At 46.9% G+C, this 19,479-nt stretch overlaps 1 protein-coding gene across 2 annotated transcripts in view; it reads right to left on the reverse strand.

Moving 5' to 3' along the window:
- TRMT10B (tRNA methyltransferase 10B) overlaps positions 1-18,934 on the reverse strand; it is a 46,277-nt gene extending 27,343 nt beyond the window's left edge. The window contains exons 1-2 of one of the 2 annotated variants that reach the window (XM_056519250.1): positions 18,663-18,927; positions 10,151-10,389 (exon numbers count right to left, since the gene is read on the reverse strand). In XM_056519250.1, coding sequence (XP_056375225.1) covers positions 10,151-10,366 — 216 coding nt within the window. In that variant the 5' untranslated portion in view covers positions 10,367-10,389; positions 18,663-18,927. Of the gene's footprint in view, positions 1-10,150; positions 10,390-18,662 lie in introns of both variants that reach the window. The other variant, XM_056519258.1, reaches the window with a different exon arrangement.
- Between the last annotated feature and the right edge of the window lie 545 nt (positions 18,935-19,479).

A 19,479-nucleotide genomic window follows, 5' to 3' on the forward strand; every position in this document is an offset into this window, starting at 1 on the left:
TCTGATGCCATGGCAGTGTGCACCCGTGTATTAGGCTGTTGTGCCGGCTATCTTTCTTTTTTCTTGTGTGTACAATTCAGGGGGTAATGGCACCCTGTTTAGCTGTGCACCCCTCCCCCTTTCTCACAGGTGGAGTTTTAAATGGATCCAGCATGTCACCCAGTCAGAGGCTATATGCCCAGCAGAGGTGAGTGGATAGTTGAGTGTTAGGCTCAGAATTTGTGCTAGGTTCCCATCCTAAATGAGGCCACCTCCCCGTGGTGGATGGGGGACACGTTTTGATCAAAAAGTGCGCTAAGAGCCTCAATTTTTTTGACCAATGTGTGCTGCTGCAATCCTCTTTTTTTGTATACTCTGATGCCATGGCAGTGTGCACCCGTGTATTAGGCTGTTGTGCCGGCTATCTTTCTTTTTTCTTGTGTGTACAATTCAGGGGGTAATGGCACCCTGTTTAGCTGTGCACCCCTCCCCCTTTCTCACAGGTGGAGTTTTAAATGGATCCAGCATGTCACCCAGTCAGAGGCTATATGCCCAGCAGAGGTGAGTGGATAGTTGAGTGTTAGGCTCAGAATTTGTGCTAGGTTCCCATCCTAAATGAGGCCACCTCCCCGTGGTGGATGGGGGACACGTTTTGATCAAAAAGTGCGCTAAGAGCCTCAATTTTTTTGACCAATGTGTGCTGCTGCAATCCTCTTTTTTTGTATACTCTGATGCCATGGCAGTGTGCACCCGTGTATTAGGCTGTTGTGCCGGCTATCTTTCTTTTTTCTTGTGTGTACAATTCAGGGGGTAATGGCACCCTGTTTAGCTGTGCACCCTTCCCCCTTTTTCACAGGTGGAGTTTTAAATGGATCCAGCATGTCACCCAGTCAGAGGCTATATGCCCAGCAGAGGTGAGTGGATAGTTGAGTGTTAGGCTCAGAATTTGTGCTAGGTTCCCATCCTAAATAAGGCCACCTCCCCGTGGTGGATGGGGAACACGTTTTGATCAAAAAGTGCGCTAAGAGCCTCAATTTTTTTGACCAATGTGTGCTGCTGCAATCCTCTTTTTTTGTATACTCTGATGCCATGGCAGTGTGCACCTGTGTATTAGGCTGTTGTTCCGGCTATCTTTCTTTTTTCTTGTGTGTACAATTCAGGGGGTAATGGCACCCTGTTTAGCTGTGCACCCCTCCCCCTTTCTCACAGGTGGAGTTTTAAATGGATCCAGCATGTCACCCAGTCAGAGGCTATATGCCCAGCAGAGGTGAGTGGATAGTTGAGTGTTAGGCTCAGAATTTGTGCTAGGTTCCCATCCTAAATGAGGCCACCTCCCCGTGGTGGATGGGGGACACGTTTTGATCAAAAAGTGCGCTAAGAGCCTCAATTTTTTTGACCAATGTGTGCTGCTGCAATCCTCTTTTTTTGTATACTCTGATGCCATGGCAGTGTGCACCCGTGTATTAGGCTGTTGTGCCGGCTATCTTTCTTTTTTCTTGTGTGTACAATTCAGGGGGTAATGGCACCCTGTTTAGCTGTGCACCCTTCCCCCTTTTTCACAGGTGGAGTTTTAAATGGATCCAGCATGTCACCCAGTCAGAGGCTATATGCCCAGCAGAGGTGAGTGGATAGTTGAGTGTTAGGCTCAGAATTTGTGCTAGGTTCCCATCCTAAATGAGGCCACCTCCCCGTGGTGGATGGGGGACACGTTTTGATCAAAAAGTGCGCTAAGAGCCTCAATTTTTTTGACCAATGTGTGCTGCTGCAATCCTCTTTTTTTGTATACTCTGATGCCATGGCAGTGTGCACCCGTGTATTAGGCTGTTGTGCCGGCTATCTTTCTTTTTTCTTGTGTGTACAATTCAGGGGGTAATGGCACCCTGTTTAGCTGTGCACCCCTCCCCCTTTCTCACAGGTGGAGTTTTAAATGGATCCAGCATGTCACCCAGTCAGAGGCTATATGCCCAGCAGAGGTGAGTGGATAGTTGAGTGTTAGGCTCAGAATTTGTGCTAGGTTCCCATCCTAAATGAGGCCACCTCCCCGTGGTGGATGGGGGACACGTTTTGATCAAAAAGTGCGCTAAGAGCCTCAATTTTTTTGACCAATGTGTGCTGCTGCAATCCTCTTTTTTTGTATACTCTGATGCCATGGCAGTGTGCACCCGTGTATTAGGCTGTTGTGCCGGCTATCTTTCTTTTTTCTTGTGTGTACAATTCAGGGGGTAATGGCACCCTGTTTAGCTGTGCACCCTTCCCCCTTTTTCACAGGTGGAGTTTTAAATGGATCCAGCATGTCACCCAGTCAGAGGCTATATGCCCAGCAGAGGTGAGTGGATAGTTGAGTGTTAGGCTCAGAATTTGTGCTAGGTTCCCATCCTAAATAAGGCCACCTCCCCGTGGTGGATGGGGAACACGTTTTGATCAAAAAGTGCGCTAAGAGCCTCAATTTTTTTGACCAATGTGTGCTGCTGCAATCCTCTTTTTTTGTATACTCTGATGCCATGGCAGTGTGCACCCGTGTATTAGGCTGTTGTGCCGGCTATCTTTCTTTTTTCTTGTGTGTACAATTCAGGGGGTAATGGCACCCTGTTTAGCTGTGCACCCCTCCCCCTTTCTCACAGGTGGAGTTTTAAATGGATCCAGCATGTCACCCAGTCAGAGGCTATATGCCCAGCAGAGGTGAGTGGATAGTTGAGTGTTAGGCTCAGAATTTGTGCTAGGTTCCCATCCTAAATGAGGCCACCTCCCCGTGGTGGATGGGGGACACGTTTTGATCAAAAAGTGCGCTAAGAGCCTCAATTTTTTTGACCAATGTGTGCTGCTGCAATCCTCTTTTTTTGTATACTCTGATGCCATGGCAGTGTGCACCCGTGTATTAGGCTGTTGTGCCGGCTATCTTTCTTTTTTCTTGTGTGTACAATTCAGGGGGTAATGGCACCCTGTTTAGCTGTGCACCCCTCCCCCTTTCTCACAGGTGGAGTTTTAAATGGATCCAGCATGTCACCCAGTCAGAGGCTATATGCCCAGCAGAGGTGAGTGGATAGTTGAGTGTTAGGCTCAGAATTTGTGCTAGGTTCCCATCCTAAATAAGGCCACCTCCCCGTGGTGGATGGGGAACACGTTTTGATCAAAAAGTGCGCTAAGAGCCTCAATTTTTTTGACCAATGTGTGCTGCTGCAATCCTCTTTTTTTGTATACTCTGATGCCATGGCAGTGTGCACCCGTGTATTAGGCTGTTGTGCCGGCTATCTTTCTTTTTTCTTGTATGTACAATTCAGGGGGATATGGCACCCTGTTTAGCTGTGCACCCTTCCCCCTTTTTCACAGGTGGAGTTTTAAATGGATCCAGCATGTCACCCAGTCAGAGGCTATATGCCCAGCAGAGGTGAGTGGATAGTTGAGTGTTAGGCTCAGAATTTGTGCTAGGTTCCCATCCTAAATAAGGCCACCTCCCCGTGGTGGATGGGGAACACGTTTTGATCAAAAAGTGCGCTAAGAGCCTCAATTTTTTTGACCAATGTGTGCTGCTGCAATCCTCTTTTTTTGTATACTCTGATGCCATGGCAGTGTGCACCTGTGTATTAGGCTGTTGTTCCGGCTATCTTTCTTTTTTCTTGTGTGTACAATTCAGGGGGTAATGGCACCCTGTTTAGCTGTGCACCCCTCCCCCTTTCTCACAGGTGGAGTTTTAAATGGATCCAGCATGTCACCCAGTCAGAGGCTATATGCCCAGCAGAGGTGAGTGGATAGTTGAGTGTTAGGCTCAGAATTTGTGCTAGGTTCCCATCCTAAATGAGGCCACCTCCCCGTGGTGGATGGGGGACACGTTTTGATCAAAAAGTGCGCTAAGAGCCTCAATTTTTTTGACCAATGTGTGCTGCTGCAATCCTCTTTTTTTGTATACTCTGATGCCATGGCAGTGTGCACCCGTGTATTAGGCTGTTGTGCCGGCTATCTTTCTTTTTTCTTGTGTGTACAATTCAGGGGGTAATGGCACCCTGTTTAGCTGTGCACCCTTCCCCCTTTTTCACAGGTGGAGTTTTAAATGGATCCAGCATGTCACCCAGTCAGAGGCTATATGCCCAGCAGAGGTGAGTGGATAGTTGAGTGTTAGGCTCAGAATTTGTGCTAGGTTCCCATCCTAAATGAGGCCACCTCCCCGTGGTGGATGGGGGACACGTTTTGATCAAAAAGTGCGCTAAGAGCCTCAATTTTTTTGACCAATGTGTGCTGCTGCAATCCTCTTTTTTTGTATACTCTGATGCCATGGCAGTGTGCACCTGTGTATTAGGCTGTTGTTCCGGCTATCTTTCTTTTTTCTTGTGTGTACAATTCAGGGGGTAATGGCACCCTGTTTAGCTGTGCACCCCTCCCCCTTTCTCACAGGTGGAGTTTTAAATGGATCCAGCATGTCACCCAGTCAGAGGCTATATGCCCAGCAGAGGTGAGTGGATAGTTGAGTGTTAGGCTCAGAATTTGTGCTAGGTTCCCATCCTAAATGAGGCCACCTCCCCGTGGTGGATGGGGGACACGTTTTGATCAAAAAGTGCGCTAAGAGCCTCAATTTTTTTGACCAATGTGTGCTGCTGCAATCCTCTTTTTTTGTATACTCTGATGCCATGGCAGTGTGCACCCGTGTATTAGGCTGTTGTGCCGGCTATCTTTCTTTTTTCTTGTGTGTACAATTCAGGGGGTAATGGCACCCTGTTTAGCTGTGCACCCCTCCCCCTTTCTCACAGGTGGAGTTTTAAATGGATCCAGCATGTCACCCAGTCAGAGGCTATATGCCCAGCAGAGGTGAGTGGATAGTTGAGTGTTAGGCTCAGAATTTGTGCTAGGTTCCCATCCTAAATGAGGCCACCTCCCCGTGGTGGATGGGGGACACGTTTTGATCAAAAAGTGCGCTAAGAGCCTCAATTTTTTTGACCAATGTGTGCTGCTGCAATCCTCTTTTTTTGTATACTCTGATGCCATGGCAGTGTGCACCCGTGTATTAGGCTGTTGTGCCGGCTATCTTTCTTTTTTCTTGTGTGTACAATTCAGGGGGTAATGGCACCCTGTTTAGCTGTGCACCCCTCCCCCTTTCTCACAGGTGGAGTTTTAAATGGATCCAGCATGTCACCCAGTCAGAGGCTATATGCCCAGCAGAGGTGAGTGGATAGTTGAGTGTTAGGCTCAGAATTTGTGCTAGGTTCCCATCCTAAATGAGGCCACCTCCCCGTGGTGGATGGGGGACACGTTTTGATCAAAAAGTGCGCTAAGAGCCTCAATTTTTTTGACCAATGTGTGCTGCTGCAATCCTCTTTTTTTGTATACTCTGATGCCATGGCAGTGTGCACCCGTGTATTAGGCTGTTGTGCCGGCTATCTTTCTTTTTTCTTGTGTGTACAATTCAGGGGGTAATGGCACCCTGTTTAGCTGTGCACCCCTCCCCCTTTCTCACAGGTGGAGTTTTAAATGGATCCAGCATGTCACCCAGTCAGAGGCTATATGCCCAGCAGAGGTGAGTGGATAGTTGAGTGTTAGGCTCAGAATTTGTGCTAGGTTCCCATCCTAAATGAGGCCACCTCCCCGTGGTGGATGGGGGACACGTTTTGATCAAAAAGTGCGCTAAGAGCCTCAATTTTTTTGACCAATGTGTGCTGCTGCAATCCTCTTTTTTTGTATACTCTGATGCCATGGCAGTGTGCACCCGTGTATTAGGCTGTTGTGCCGGCTATCTTTCTTTTTTCTTGTGTGTACAATTCAGGGGGTAATGGCACCCTGTTTAGCTGTGCACCCTTCCCCCTTTTTCACAGGTGGAGTTTTAAATGGATCCAGCATGTCACCCAGTCAGAGGCTATATGCCCAGCAGAGGTGAGTGGATAGTTGAGTGTTAGGCTCAGAATTTGTGCTAGGTTCCCATCCTAAATAAGGCCACCTCCCCGTGGTGGATGGGGAACACGTTTTGATCAAAAAGTGCGCTAAGAGCCTCAATTTTTTTGACCAATGTGTGCTGCTGCAATCCTCTTTTTTTGTATACTCTGATGCCATGGCAGTGTGCACCTGTGTATTAGGCTGTTGTTCCGGCTATCTTTCTTTTTTCTTGTGTGTACAATTCAGGGGGTAATGGCACCCTGTTTAGCTGTGCACCCCTCCCCCTTTCTCACAGGTGGAGTTTTAAATGGATCCAGCATGTCACCCAGTCAGAGGCTATATGCCCAGCAGAGGTGAGTGGATAGTTGAGTGTTAGGCTCAGAATTTGTGCTAGGTTCCCATCCTAAATGAGGCCACCTCCCCGTGGTGGATGGGGGACACGTTTTGATCAAAAAGTGCGCTAAGAGCCTCAATTTTTTTGACCAATGTGTGCTGCTGCAATCCTCTTTTTTTGTATACTCTGATGCCATGGCAGTGTGCACCCGTGTATTAGGCTGTTGTGCCGGCTATCTTTCTTTTTTCTTGTGTGTACAATTCAGGGGGTAATGGCACCCTGTTTAGCTGTGCACCCTTCCCCCTTTTTCACAGGTGGAGTTTTAAATGGATCCAGCATGTCACCCAGTCAGAGGCTATATGCCCAGCAGAGGTGAGTGGATAGTTGAGTGTTAGGCTCAGAATTTGTGCTAGGTTCCCATCCTAAATGAGGCCACCTCCCCGTGGTGGATGGGGGACACGTTTTGATCAAAAAGTGCGCTAAGAGCCTCAATTTTTTTGACCAATGTGTGCTGCTGCAATCCTCTTTTTTTGTATACTCTGATGCCATGGCAGTGTGCACCTGTGTATTAGGCTGTTGTTCCGGCTATCTTTCTTTTTTCTTGTGTGTACAATTCAGGGGGTAATGGCACCCTGTTTAGCTGTGCACCCCTCCCCCTTTCTCACAGGTGGAGTTTTAAATGGATCCAGCATGTCACCCAGTCAGAGGCTATATGCCCAGCAGAGGTGAGTGGATAGTTGAGTGTTAGGCTCAGAATTTGTGCTAGGTTCCCATCCTAAATGAGGCCACCTCCCCGTGGTGGATGGGGGACACGTTTTGATCAAAAAGTGCGCTAAGAGCCTCAATTTTTTTGACCAATGTGTGCTGCTGCAATCCTCTTTTTTTGTATACTCTGATGCCATGGCAGTGTGCACCCGTGTATTAGGCTGTTGTGCCGGCTATCTTTCTTTTTTCTTGTGTGTACAATTCAGGGGGTAATGGCACCCTGTTTAGCTGTGCACCCCTCCCCCTTTCTCACAGGTGGAGTTTTAAATGGATCCAGCATGTCACCCAGTCAGAGGCTATATGCCCAGCAGAGGTGAGTGGATAGTTGAGTGTTAGGCTCAGAATTTGTGCTAGGTTCCCATCCTAAATGAGGCCACCTCCCCGTGGTGGATGGGGGACACGTTTTGATCAAAAAGTGCGCTAAGAGCCTCAATTTTTTTGACCAATGTGTGCTGCTGCAATCCTCTTTTTTTGTATACTCTGATGCCATGGCAGTGTGCACCCGTGTATTAGGCTGTTGTGCCGGCTATCTTTCTTTTTTCTTGTGTGTACAATTCAGGGGGTAATGGCACCCTGTTTAGCTGTGCACCCCTCCCCCTTTCTCACAGGTGGAGTTTTAAATGGATCCAGCATGTCACCCAGTCAGAGGCTATATGCCCAGCAGAGGTGAGTGGATAGTTGAGTGTTAGGCTCAGAATTTGTGCTAGGTTCCCATCCTAAATGAGGCCACCTCCCCGTGGTGGATGGGGGACACGTTTTGATCAAAAAGTGCGCTAAGAGCCTCAATTTTTTTGACCAATGTGTGCTGCTGCAATCCTCTTTTTTTGTATACTCTGATGCCATGGCAGTGTGCACCCGTGTATTAGGCTGTTGTGCCGGCTATCTTTCTTTTTTCTTGTGTGTACAATTCAGGGGGTAATGGCACCCTGTTTAGCTGTGCACCCCTCCCCCTTTCTCACAGGTGGAGTTTTAAATGGATCCAGCATGTCACCCAGTCAGAGGCTATATGCCCAGCAGAGGTGAGTGGATAGTTGAGTGTTAGGCTCAGAATTTGTGCTAGGTTCCCATCCTAAATGAGGCCACCTCCCCGTGGTGGATGGGGGACACGTTTTGATCAAAAAGTGCGCTAAGAGCCTCAATTTTTTTGACCAATGTGTGCTGCTGCAATCCTCTTTTTTTGTATACTCTGATGCCATGGCAGTGTGCACCCGTGTATTAGGCTGTTGTGCCGGCTATCTTTCTTTTTTCTTGTGTGTACAATTCAGGGGGTAATGGCACCCTGTTTAGCTGTGCACCCCTCCCCCTTTCTCACAGGTGGAGTTTTAAATGGATCCAGCATGTCACCCAGTCAGAGGCTATATGCCCAGCAGAGGTGAGTGGATAGTTGAGTGTTAGGCTCAGAATTTGTGCTAGGTTCCCATCCTAAATGAGGCCACCTCCCCGTGGTGGATGGGGGACACGTTTTGATCAAAAAGTGCGCTAAGAGCCTCAATTTTTTTGACCAATGTGTGCTGCTGCAATCCTCTTTTTTTGTATACTCTGATGCCATGGCAGTGTGCACCCGTGTATTAGGCTGTTGTGCCGGCTATCTTTCTTTTTTCTTGTGTGTACAATTCAGGGGGTAATGGCACCCTGTTTAGCTGTGCACCCCTCCCCCTTTCTCACAGGTGGAGTTTTAAATGGATCCAGCATGTCACCCAGTCAGAGGCTATATGCCCAGCAGAGGTGAGTGGATAGTTGAGTGTTAGGCTCAGAATTTGTGCTAGGTTCCCATCCTAAATGAGGCCACCTCCCCGTGGTGGATGGGGGACACGTTTTGATCAAAAAGTGCGCTAAGAGCCTCAATTTTTTTGACCAATGTGTGCTGCTGCAATCCTCTTTTTTTGTATACTCTGATGCCATGGCAGTGTGCACCCGTGTATTAGGCTGTTGTGCCGGCTATCTTTCTTTTTTCTTGTGTGTACAATTCAGGGGGTAATGGCACCCTGTTTAGCTGTGCACCCCTCCCCCTTTCTCACAGGTGGAGTTTTAAATGGATCCAGCATGTCACCCAGTCAGAGGCTATATGCCCAGCAGAGGTGAGTGGATAGTTGAGTGTTAGGCTCAGAATTTGTGCTAGGTTCCCATCCTAAATGAGGCCACCTCCCCGTGGTGGATGGGGGACACGTTTTGATCAAAAAGTGCGCTAAGAGCCTCAATTTTTTTGACCAATGTGTGCTGCTGCAATCCTCTTTTTTTGTGTGTGTATATATATAAAATATATATATATATATATGCACACACACACACACACACCATATTTTTCGCCGTATAAGACGCACTTTTTCTTCGCCAAAACTGGGAGGGAAAATTTGCTGCGTCTTATACGGCGAATACACCCCTATCGGGTCGGTCCCTGCGGCTATCAACGGCCGGGACCCGCCGCTAATACAGGATATCACAGATCACGGGGATGCCCTGTATAAACCCTTCAGATGCGGCGATCAAAGCTGACCGCCGCATCTGAAGCGAAAGTCGGGCTGTTTGGGCCGGCCGCGGTGAAATCGCGGCGTCCTGAACAGCTTACAGGACACCGGGAGGGACCTTACCTGCCTCCTCGGTGTCTGCTCCGTGCCGGGATCCCCTGCATGGCCGGCGCTCTCCTTCGACGTCATCACGACTTCGCGCACGCTGTCCAGTCATCCAATAGGAGCGGCGTGCGTAGCGACGTGATGACGGCGACGGAGAGCGTGGATCCCAGGGAAGAAGACATCTGGAGCGTCGGGACGTGGCGACAGCGATGGAGCGACATCCAGGGCAGCGGTGACGGGTCCGGAGCGGCGGGGACACGTGAGTATTACCTCCTATCCAGTGGTCTTCAACCTGCGGACCTCCAGATGTTGCAAAACTACAACTCCTGGCATGCACGAACAGCCAACGGCTGTCCGGGCATGCTGGGAGTTGTAGTTTTGCAACATCTGGAGGTCCGCAGGTTGAAGATCACTGTTGGGTGCAGAATCTTTTTTTCTAGATTTTGCACCTTTAAAATTGGGTGCGTCTTATATGCCGGTACGTCCTATAGGGCGAAAAATATGGTATGATGTTGTTCCATAAAAAGATTAGATATGGCTGACCACAGAGATAGCTAAGCCTGTAAACCAAAAACATTATTTACTGGAATAATGAAATAATTATTACTTTACACCATATGTACTCCCATGGTCCCAGCACACTTACCGAACAACAAGCTTCATTTTCGTGAGAGCGTAACCCAGACTGGGTATCATCCCCATCAATATGAATTAAAGTGAGATGATCCAATAAAGGGTTAATATCTTCTGGTGTTTCATTCTGGCTATCTGCTCCATCATGATCTCCTCCAGCTTCTTCCACTGAATTTACTGTGTGACTGCAAATATTGGTTTCAGCCCACTTCATCATGTCAACCTCCATCGCTCCTAGATACTGTCACTTGTCTGTTAAGGTAACACAAGGTAGAGATCAAAATGTCAGTTATCACAGAAGGTAAAAGTTATATCATATATATATATATATATATATATATATATACACACACACACACACATACACACACACACTGCTTGAGTACAATGTAGTGGTGTCATGTGACAACCTTTTCTAATGTGGAAGCTATTGGCCGTGTGTTTGGTTTGATCTTTAATAGGCAGCAACATATAGTGTAGGGCGGTCACCGAGCTCACACACTCAAGGCTTCTCAATGATTGCCAACCTGTTATACCTGTAATAACTGCAAAGTCTGCTGTTATACAATCAACACAGGCCCAAGTAGAAGTCAGGAAGATAGAGTACTTAAAAAATTTACCTGTCATTAACCCCTTAAGGCCAAGCCCATTTTGGCCTTACAAACGCAGCCAATTTTATTTTTGCATTTTCGTTTTTTCCTCCTCACCTTGTAAAAATCATAACTCTTATATTTTCATCTACAGACTAGTATGAGGGCTTGTTTTTTGCGCTACCAGTTGTCCTTTGTAATGACCTAACTCACTTTACCATAAAATGTATGGCGCAACCAAAAAAATACTATTTGTGTGGGGAAATTGAAAAGAAAACCCAATTTAGCAAATTTTGGAAGGTTTCGTTTTCACGCTGAACACTTTATGGTAAAAATGACGTTTTCTAAAGATGAGCGAAGTTACAGTAATTCGATTCGTCACGAACTTCTCGTCTCGGCAGTTGCTGACTGTAGCCTGCATAAATGAGTTCAGTTTCAGGTGCTCCGGTGGCTGGAGACTCTCTTCTAGGACTGTATCCACCTTTTCCAGCCCACCGGAGCACCTGAAAGCTGAACTCATTTATGCAGGCTAAAGTCAGCAAATGCCGAGCCGCGAGGTTCGTGACGAATCAAATCACTGTAACTTCGCTCATCTCTAATGTTTTCTTTATTCTTTGGGTCAATACAATTATAATGATACCCATAATAATACTTTTCTATTACTGTTGCACTCAAACTTTTTAACCAAATTAGCACGTTTAAAATCCTTCTATTTTGACAACCTATAACTTTTTCATTTTTCCGTATAAGCGGCGGTATGAGGGCTCATTTGTTGTGCAGTGATCTGTACTTTTTATTGATACCATATTTGCATATATGAAACTTTGAATACATTTTTTTGGGGGGGAATATTAAATGACAAAAAAAGCAGCAATTGTGGAAATTTTTTTACACTTACGCCGTTCACAGTACCGGATCAATAACATTATATTTTAATAGTTCGGACATTTACGCATGCGGCTATACCAAATAGGTTTATTAATTTTTTTCACACTTTCTGGATGTAAAATGGGATGATTTTTTTTTGTTTGTTTTTATTGGGGGAGGGGATTTTTCACGTTTTATTGAATTTTTTTTTTTTTTTTTACACTTTAATAGTCCCCATATGGGACTATTTATAGCAATCACTTGATTGCTATTACTGTTCAGTGCTATGCATAGGATAAGCATTATCGGCGATCTTCTGCTCTAGTCTGCTCCTTCTCAGACCAGAGCAGAAGACCCGTCGTGATGGACGGAGGCAGGTGAGGGGATCTCCGTCCGCTATTGTGGATGATCGGATTCCCGCGGCTGTGCAGCGGGCGATCCGATCATCCATTTTACTGACCGCACTGCCACAGATGCCATAATCTGTATTGATCACGGCATCTGAGGTGTTAATGGTGCACATCAGCGCAATCGCTGATGTCCGCCATTACCGTCAGGTCCCTGGCTGCTGATAGCAGCCGGGACCTGACGCGAATGACATGTGCGCCAATCTAAATCCTTCCAGTACTTATCAGCTGCTGTATGCTCCAAAGGGTTGTTCTTTTTTTGTCTGACCACAGTGCTCTCTGCTGTCCATGTCAGAAACTGTCAATATTTTTGGACTTTGGTGTTTTTTTGTTTTTGTTTACGCCGTTCACCATACAGGATCATTAACATAATAGATTGGACACTTCCGCACCCAGCGATACAGAGTATGTTGATTTATGACTTTTATAGTCCCCACAAGGGAACAATATATTGAAATCCTTATATTGCAGATACTGATCAGTGCTATGCATAGCTTGATGGCAGACCAGAGAAGAAGACCCCGTGATGGCAGCAGGAGGCAGGTAAACAGACCTCCGGCCGCCATCTTAGCTGAGCTGATCCCTGCAGCCATGCTGCGGGCGATCAGATCAGCCACCGGAACCGCCACATAGCCATAATACTAATACTGTTCAGTGCTATGCATAGGATAAGCATTATCGGCGATCTTCTGCTCTAGTCTGCTCCTTCTCAGACCAGAGCAGAAGACCCGTCGAGATGGACGGAGGCAGGTGAGGGGATCTACGTCCGCCATTATGGATGATCGGATTCCCGCGGCTGTGCAGCGGGCGATCCGATCATCCATTTTACCGACCGCACTGCCACAGATGCCATAATCTGTATTGATCACAGCATCTGAGGTGTTAATGGTGCATATCAGCACGATCGCTGATGTCCGCCATTACCGTCCGGTCCCTGGACGATTTTCGGTGGTCGAGATTTCAATGGAGCCCACTGAGTTTAATAGGTTTCCTTGGGTTTTGGCATTTTGCTGACAAAATAACATAGCAAGCTGTGCTGCTTAGGCTTAGTTCTCACCATGTTCATGGCATACAGTCATAGCCGTAAATGTTGGCACCCCTGAAATTTTTTTAGAAAATAAAGTATTTCTCACAGAAAATGATTGCAGTAACACATGTTTTGCTATACACGTTTATTCCCTTAGTGTGTATTGGAACAAAATCAAAAAAGGGAGGAAAAAAAGCAAATTGGACATAATGTCACACCAAACTCCAAAAATGGGCTGTACAAAATTATTGTCACCCTTAATTTAATATTTAGTTGCACACCCTTTGGAAAAAATAACTGAAATCAGTCGCTTCCTATAACCATCAATAAGCTTCTTACACCTCTCAGCCGGAATGTTGGACCACTCTTCCTTTGCAAACTGCTCCAGGTCTCTCTTATTAGAACGGCGCCTTTTCCCAACAGCAATTTTAAGATCTCTCCACAGGTGTTCAATGGGATTTAGATCTGGACTCATTGCTGCCACTTCAGAACTTTCCAGCGCTTTGTTGCCATCCATTTCAGGGTGCTTTTTGACTTATGTTTAGGGTCATTGTCCTGCTGGAAGACCCAAGATCTCGGACGCAAACCCAGCTTTCTGACACTGGGCTGTACAGTGGGACCCAAAATCCGTTGGTAATCCTCAGATTTCATGATGCCTTGCACACATTCAAGGCCCCCAGTGCCAGAGGCAGCAAAACAACCCCAAAACATCATTGAACCTCCACCATATTTCACTGTAGGTACTGTGTTCTTTTCTTTGTAGGCCTCATTCTGTTTTCGGTAAACAGTAGAATGATGTGCTTTACCAAAAAGCTCTATCTTGGTCTCATCTGTCCACAAGATGTTCTCCCAGATCATTTTGGCAAAATGTAGTCTTGCTTTTCTGTGTCGGCAGGGTCCTCATGGGTCTCTTCCCATAGCATTTCATTTAATTTAAAGGGTAGCTCCCACCATCCTATTTTTTTTTCTGTCCCTGCCTATTGCCAATCTATCCCTAACCCCCTCCCTGCTTTTAATTTTTTTTTTTACTATATTAAAAATGCCTTTTGTCTGCCTGGCAGCGTGCTCACTACCAGGCAGACTTCCCCAGCAGGCACCACGTCACTGATGCCTGCTGGGGGGGGGACTTCCGCCCTTAGTTCCTCTACACAGGGTGCCTCCAGCTGTTTCACCACTACAACTCCCAGCTTGCCCCGACATCTATTGGCTGTCAGGGCATGCTGGGAGTTGTAGTATTGAAACAGCTGGAGGCACCCTGTGTAGATAAACTATTAGCTAGTTACATGCGGCGCTAGCCCGTCCCCTCCGTCTCCCTCCCCCAGCGCCATACCCTGTTCCCTCCATCACAAACCCCACCCCCCGCATACCCAGTTCCCTCATTACACTTACTGCAGAGTCCGGCAGCGGGCATGCAGGGACAGCGGCGGCGGCGATGTGCGGGAGGAGTGGCCTCCCAGCCAGTGGCCGGGGAGCCAATGTGCTCGCTCCCTGCCTGTCTGATTGACAGGCAGGCAGGGAGCGAGCGCAGGCTGAATGAAAAAGGACCGATGCCCGGTCGCATCAGTCCTTTTAAAGGCGTGACGTCACGCCAGGCTGCAGCCGGCCACTAGGAGGGAGACCCCTAGTGGCCGGTTTTCAAATGTAAATTAAAGCATTTTAACCCCTTAAGGACCGAGCCCTTTTTCACCTTAAGGACCAGAGCATTTTTTGCACATCTGACCACTGTCACTTTAAACATTAATAACTCTGGAATGCTTTTAGTTATCATTCTGATTCCGAGACAGTTTTTTCGTGACATATTCTACTTTAACTTAGTGGTAAAATTTTGTGGTAACTTGCATCCTTTCTTGGTGAAAAATCCCAAAATTTTATGGAAAAAAAATGAAAATTTTGCATTTTTCTAACTTTGAAGCTCTCTGCTTGTAAGGAAAATGGATATTCCAAATATTATTTTATTTTATTCACATATACAATATGTGTACTTTATATTTGCATCATAAAATTGACGAGTTTTTACTTTTGGAAGACACCAGAGGGCTTCAAAGTTCAGCAGCAATTTTCCAATTTTTCACAAAATTTCCAAAATCACAATTTTTCAGGGACCAGTTCAGGTTTGAAGTGGATTTGAAGGGTCTTCATATTAGAAATACCCCACAAATGACCCCATTATAAAAACTGCACCCCCCAAAATATTCAAAATGACATTCAGACAGCATTTTAACCCTTTAGGTGTTTCACAGGAATAGCAGCAAAGTGAAGGAGAAAATTCACAATTTCCATTTTTTACACTCGCATGTTCTTGTAGACCGAATTTTTGAATTTTTACAAGGGGTAAAAGGAGAAAATGTATACTTCTATTTGTAGCCCAATTTCTCTCGACTAAGCACATACCTCATATGTCTATGTAAAGTGTTTGGCGGGCGCAGTAGAGGGCTCAGAAGGGAAGGAGCGACAAGGGGATTTTGGAGCGTACGTTTTATTGAAATGGTTTTTGGGGGGCATGTTGCATTTAGGAAGCCCCTATGGTGCCAGAACAGCAAAAAAAAAACACATGGCATACCATTTTGGAAACTAGACCCCTTGAGGAACGTAACAAGGGGTACAGTGAGCATTTACTCCCCACTGGTGTCTGTCAGATCTTTGGTACAGTGGGCTGTACAAAATTTTTAATTTGCGCAGCCCACTGTTCCAAAGATCTGTCAGACACCTGTGGGGTGTAAATTCTCACTGCATCCCTCATTACATTCCGTGAGGGGTGTAGTTTCCGAAATGGGGTCACATGTGGGGGTTTTTTTTTTTTGCGTTTGTCAAAACCGCTGTAACAATCAGCCACCCCTGTGCAAATCACCTCAAATGTACATGGTGCACTCTCCCTTCTGAGCCTTGTTGTGCGCCCCCAGAGCACTTTGCGCCCACATATGGGGTATCTCCGTAGTCGGGAGAAGTTGCATTACTAATTTTGGGGGGCTTTGTTTTCCCTTTTACCTCTTGTCATAATGAAAAGTATAGGACAACACCAGCATGTTAGTGTAAAAAATTTATTTTTTTACACTAACATGCTGGTGTAGACCACAATTTCACCTTTTCATAAGGGGTGAAAGAAGAAAAAGCCCCCCAACATTTGTAAGGCAATTTCTCCCGAGTACGGCGATACCCCATATGTGGCCCTAAACTGTTGCCTTGAAATACGACAGGGCTCCAAAGTGAGAGCGCCATGCGCATTTGAGGCCTGAATTAGGGATTTGCATAGGGGTGGACATAGGGGTATTCTACGCCAGTGATTCCCAAACAGGGTGCCTCCAGCTGTTGCAAAACTCCCAACATGCCTGGACAATGGCTGTTCGGCAATACTGGGAGTTGTTGTTTTGCAACAGCTGGAGGCTCCATTTTGGAAACAGTGGCGTACCAGACGTTTTTCATTTTTATTGGGGAGTGGGGCTGTGTAGGGGTATGTGTATATGTACTGTTTTTTACTTTTTATTTTATTTTGTGTTAGTGTAGTGTAGTGTTTTTAGGGTACAGTCACACAGGCGGGGGTTACAGCGTTTTTTCCGCTGCGAGTTTGAGCTGCCGCGCAAAATTAGCTGCATCGCAAACTGCAGCCTGATACTCACTGTAAGCCCCCTGCCCATGTGAATGTACCCTGTACATTCACAAGGGGGGGACCTCCAGCTGTTGCAAAACTACAACTCCCAGCATGCACAGTCTATCAGTGCATGCTGGTAGTTATAGTTTTGCAACAGCTGGAGGCACACGGGTTGGGAAACACTGAGTTAGGAAACAGACAATGTTTCCCAACCAGTGTGCCTCCTGTTGTTGCAAAACCACAACTCCCAAACATTCTCAGGCATGCTGGGAGTAGTAGTTCGGCAACATCTTTAGAGCCAGATGTTGCCGAACTACAACTCCCAGCATGCTGGGAGTTGTAGTTTTGCAACATCTGGAGGACTACAGTTTGCAGACCACTAATACAGTGGTTCCCAATCTGTGCCCTTCCAGATGTTGCAAAACTACAACTCCCAGTATGCCAAAACTGTCCAGGCATGCTGGGAGTTGTAGTTCTGCAACATCTGAAGGGCCAGATGTTACAGAACTACAACTCCCAGCATGCCTGGACAGTAAGGGCATGTTGAAAATGTGTAGTTTTGCAACATCTGGAAGGGCACAGTGGTCTCCAAACTGTGGACCTCCAGATGTTGCAAAACTGCAACTCCCAGCATGCCCAGATGCCAAGGGCTGTCTGGGCATGCTGGGAGTTGTAGTATATAGGGTCCCAATACAGCAATGCATGTCGCTTTACAGCGAAGTGCATTGCTGTAAAGGGCCCGACCGCGGCTGAAGATCTACTCACCTGTCGCCACCGCCATCTTCCTCGCCGGGATCCGGGTCTTCAGGAACGAGGTAAGTATCGGGGCCGGTCCCCAGCACTCCCCCGTCCCCCGCCGCGTCCTCCGGTCTTCCTCCCGTCCTCTCTGGACTTCAAGGGGCCGGGCAGGACGGGAGGAAGTAACCGCCCCCCCTCCTGCGATTGGTCGGTTAACTAACCGACAGATCGCAGGGAATAGGAGGAGGTGGCAGGCTTGCCACCTCGCTCCTAGTCTTCAGCATGGTCCTGGCTGTCTGTGACAGCCGGGATCATGCAAAATTACCGGGCGGTCGGGTCCCAGAGACCCGATCAGCCCGGTATCGCCGCAGATCGCAAGGGCGATTTCCCTTGCGATTTGCGGCGATCGCCGACATGGGGGGCATACATGGCCCCCCTCGGCGTTTGCCCTGGATCCCTGCTGAAGGATTTCAGCAGGGATCCGCTTCCGATCTCTGCCGGGTGAGCGGCGGAGACCAGGAAAAGACATGACGTATGCATACGTCATGGGTCCTTAAGACCCAGGGTGTGAAGACGTATGCATACGTCATGGGTCCTGAAGAGGTTAAAAGGGTGCCAATAATTTTGTCCAGACCATTTTTGGAGTTTGGTGTGACATTATGTCCAATTTGCTTTTTTGGTTTAGTTCCAATACACACAAAAGGAAGAAACATGTGTATAGCAAAACATGTGTTACTGCAATCCTGTTCTGTGAGAAATACTTCATTTTCTAGAAAAAATTCAGGGGTGCCAACATTTACGGCCATGACTGTATGTCACAGGTATCAATCTGCATCCTGCCAAAAATGGGATGCCCAATGTATACTGTGGTTTACTGCAGCATGTGCCATTCATTTCAATGGACTGACCTTAGTTAAAATCAACTTATCCTGTATCCACAGGATAGTACAGTGTTACCCCAAACAGGGAGCCTCCAGCTGTTGCAAAACTACACCTCCCAGCATGTCCAGACAGCCTTTGACTGTACGAACTTGCAACAGTTGGGGACTCCCTGTTTGGTAAACCCTAGGACAGGGTTTTCCAACCAGGGTGCCTCCAACTGTTGCAAAACTACAACTCCCAGCATGCCCGTACAGCCAAAGGCTGTCCGGGCATGCTGTGAGTTGTAGTTTTGCAACAGCTGGAGGCACCCTGGTTGGAAAACACTGCTCTACGATAAAGGAAAAGTATCTGAATGCCGCCCGCTGCAGTATATGTCGGCATCCCATATTTGATCCATGCCATAAACACAGTATAAATACAATACTCACAGATCACACTATTCAATAAGCCGGGATAAAAGCATGTCGCTTCACGTGAAGTCATCACTAAGCGCAAAGTAAGTGCCAGGAACCAACGGGAGGCGGAGCACGGGTAATGTGGCGTAAAAAACACGTGCCGTCGGATCGTCACGTGACTCCTGTCCAGCGTCAGGCTGCAGATAGAGGCGGCTGAACATAGAAATCGCCCGTGGTGCATGGCGTGTGCTTCCATTCCCATTCTGCCTTGTCTGCTCCTCCAAATGCAGTGTTTCCCTAGCAGTGCGTCTCCAGCTTTTGCAAAACTACAACTCCCAGCATGCCCGGACAGCCAACGGCTGTCCCGGCATGCTGGGAGTTGTAGTTTTGCAATAGCTGAAGGAACACCGGTTGGGAAACCCTGTCCCAGTGTATTGAGTGTCAGGCGCTCACAATGGAGGCGAGAGGAGTCTGGAGCACTGTATTCAGTGGGCTTCCATGTCCCTACCCAAGGTGGCAGCCATTTTTGCGTTTACCGTTTCTTCCTCCTCGACTTTCTAAAAGCCTTTTATATTTCCATATACAGACGCATACCAGGGTTTGTTTTTTTGCGCGACCAATTGTACTTTGAAACCTTTCAGTTTACCATAAAAGTTACGGCACAACCAAAAAAATATTATTTATATTCATGGTGGGAAATTTAAAAGACAACCGCAATTCTGCAACTTTTTTTAGTGTGGTGTTTTTATGCAGTGTACTTTACTGTAAAAAACGTTATGTTGACTAAAATGATGCCCATCTTACATGCTTTTCTATTTTTATACTACTTATTATACAAAAAAAAAAAAAA

The sequence above is a fragment of the Hyla sarda genome, chromosome 1 (genome assembly GCF_029499605.1).
Source record: "Hyla sarda isolate aHylSar1 chromosome 1, aHylSar1.hap1, whole genome shotgun sequence".
Taxonomy (NCBI): Eukaryota; Metazoa; Chordata; class Amphibia; order Anura; family Hylidae; genus Hyla; species Hyla sarda.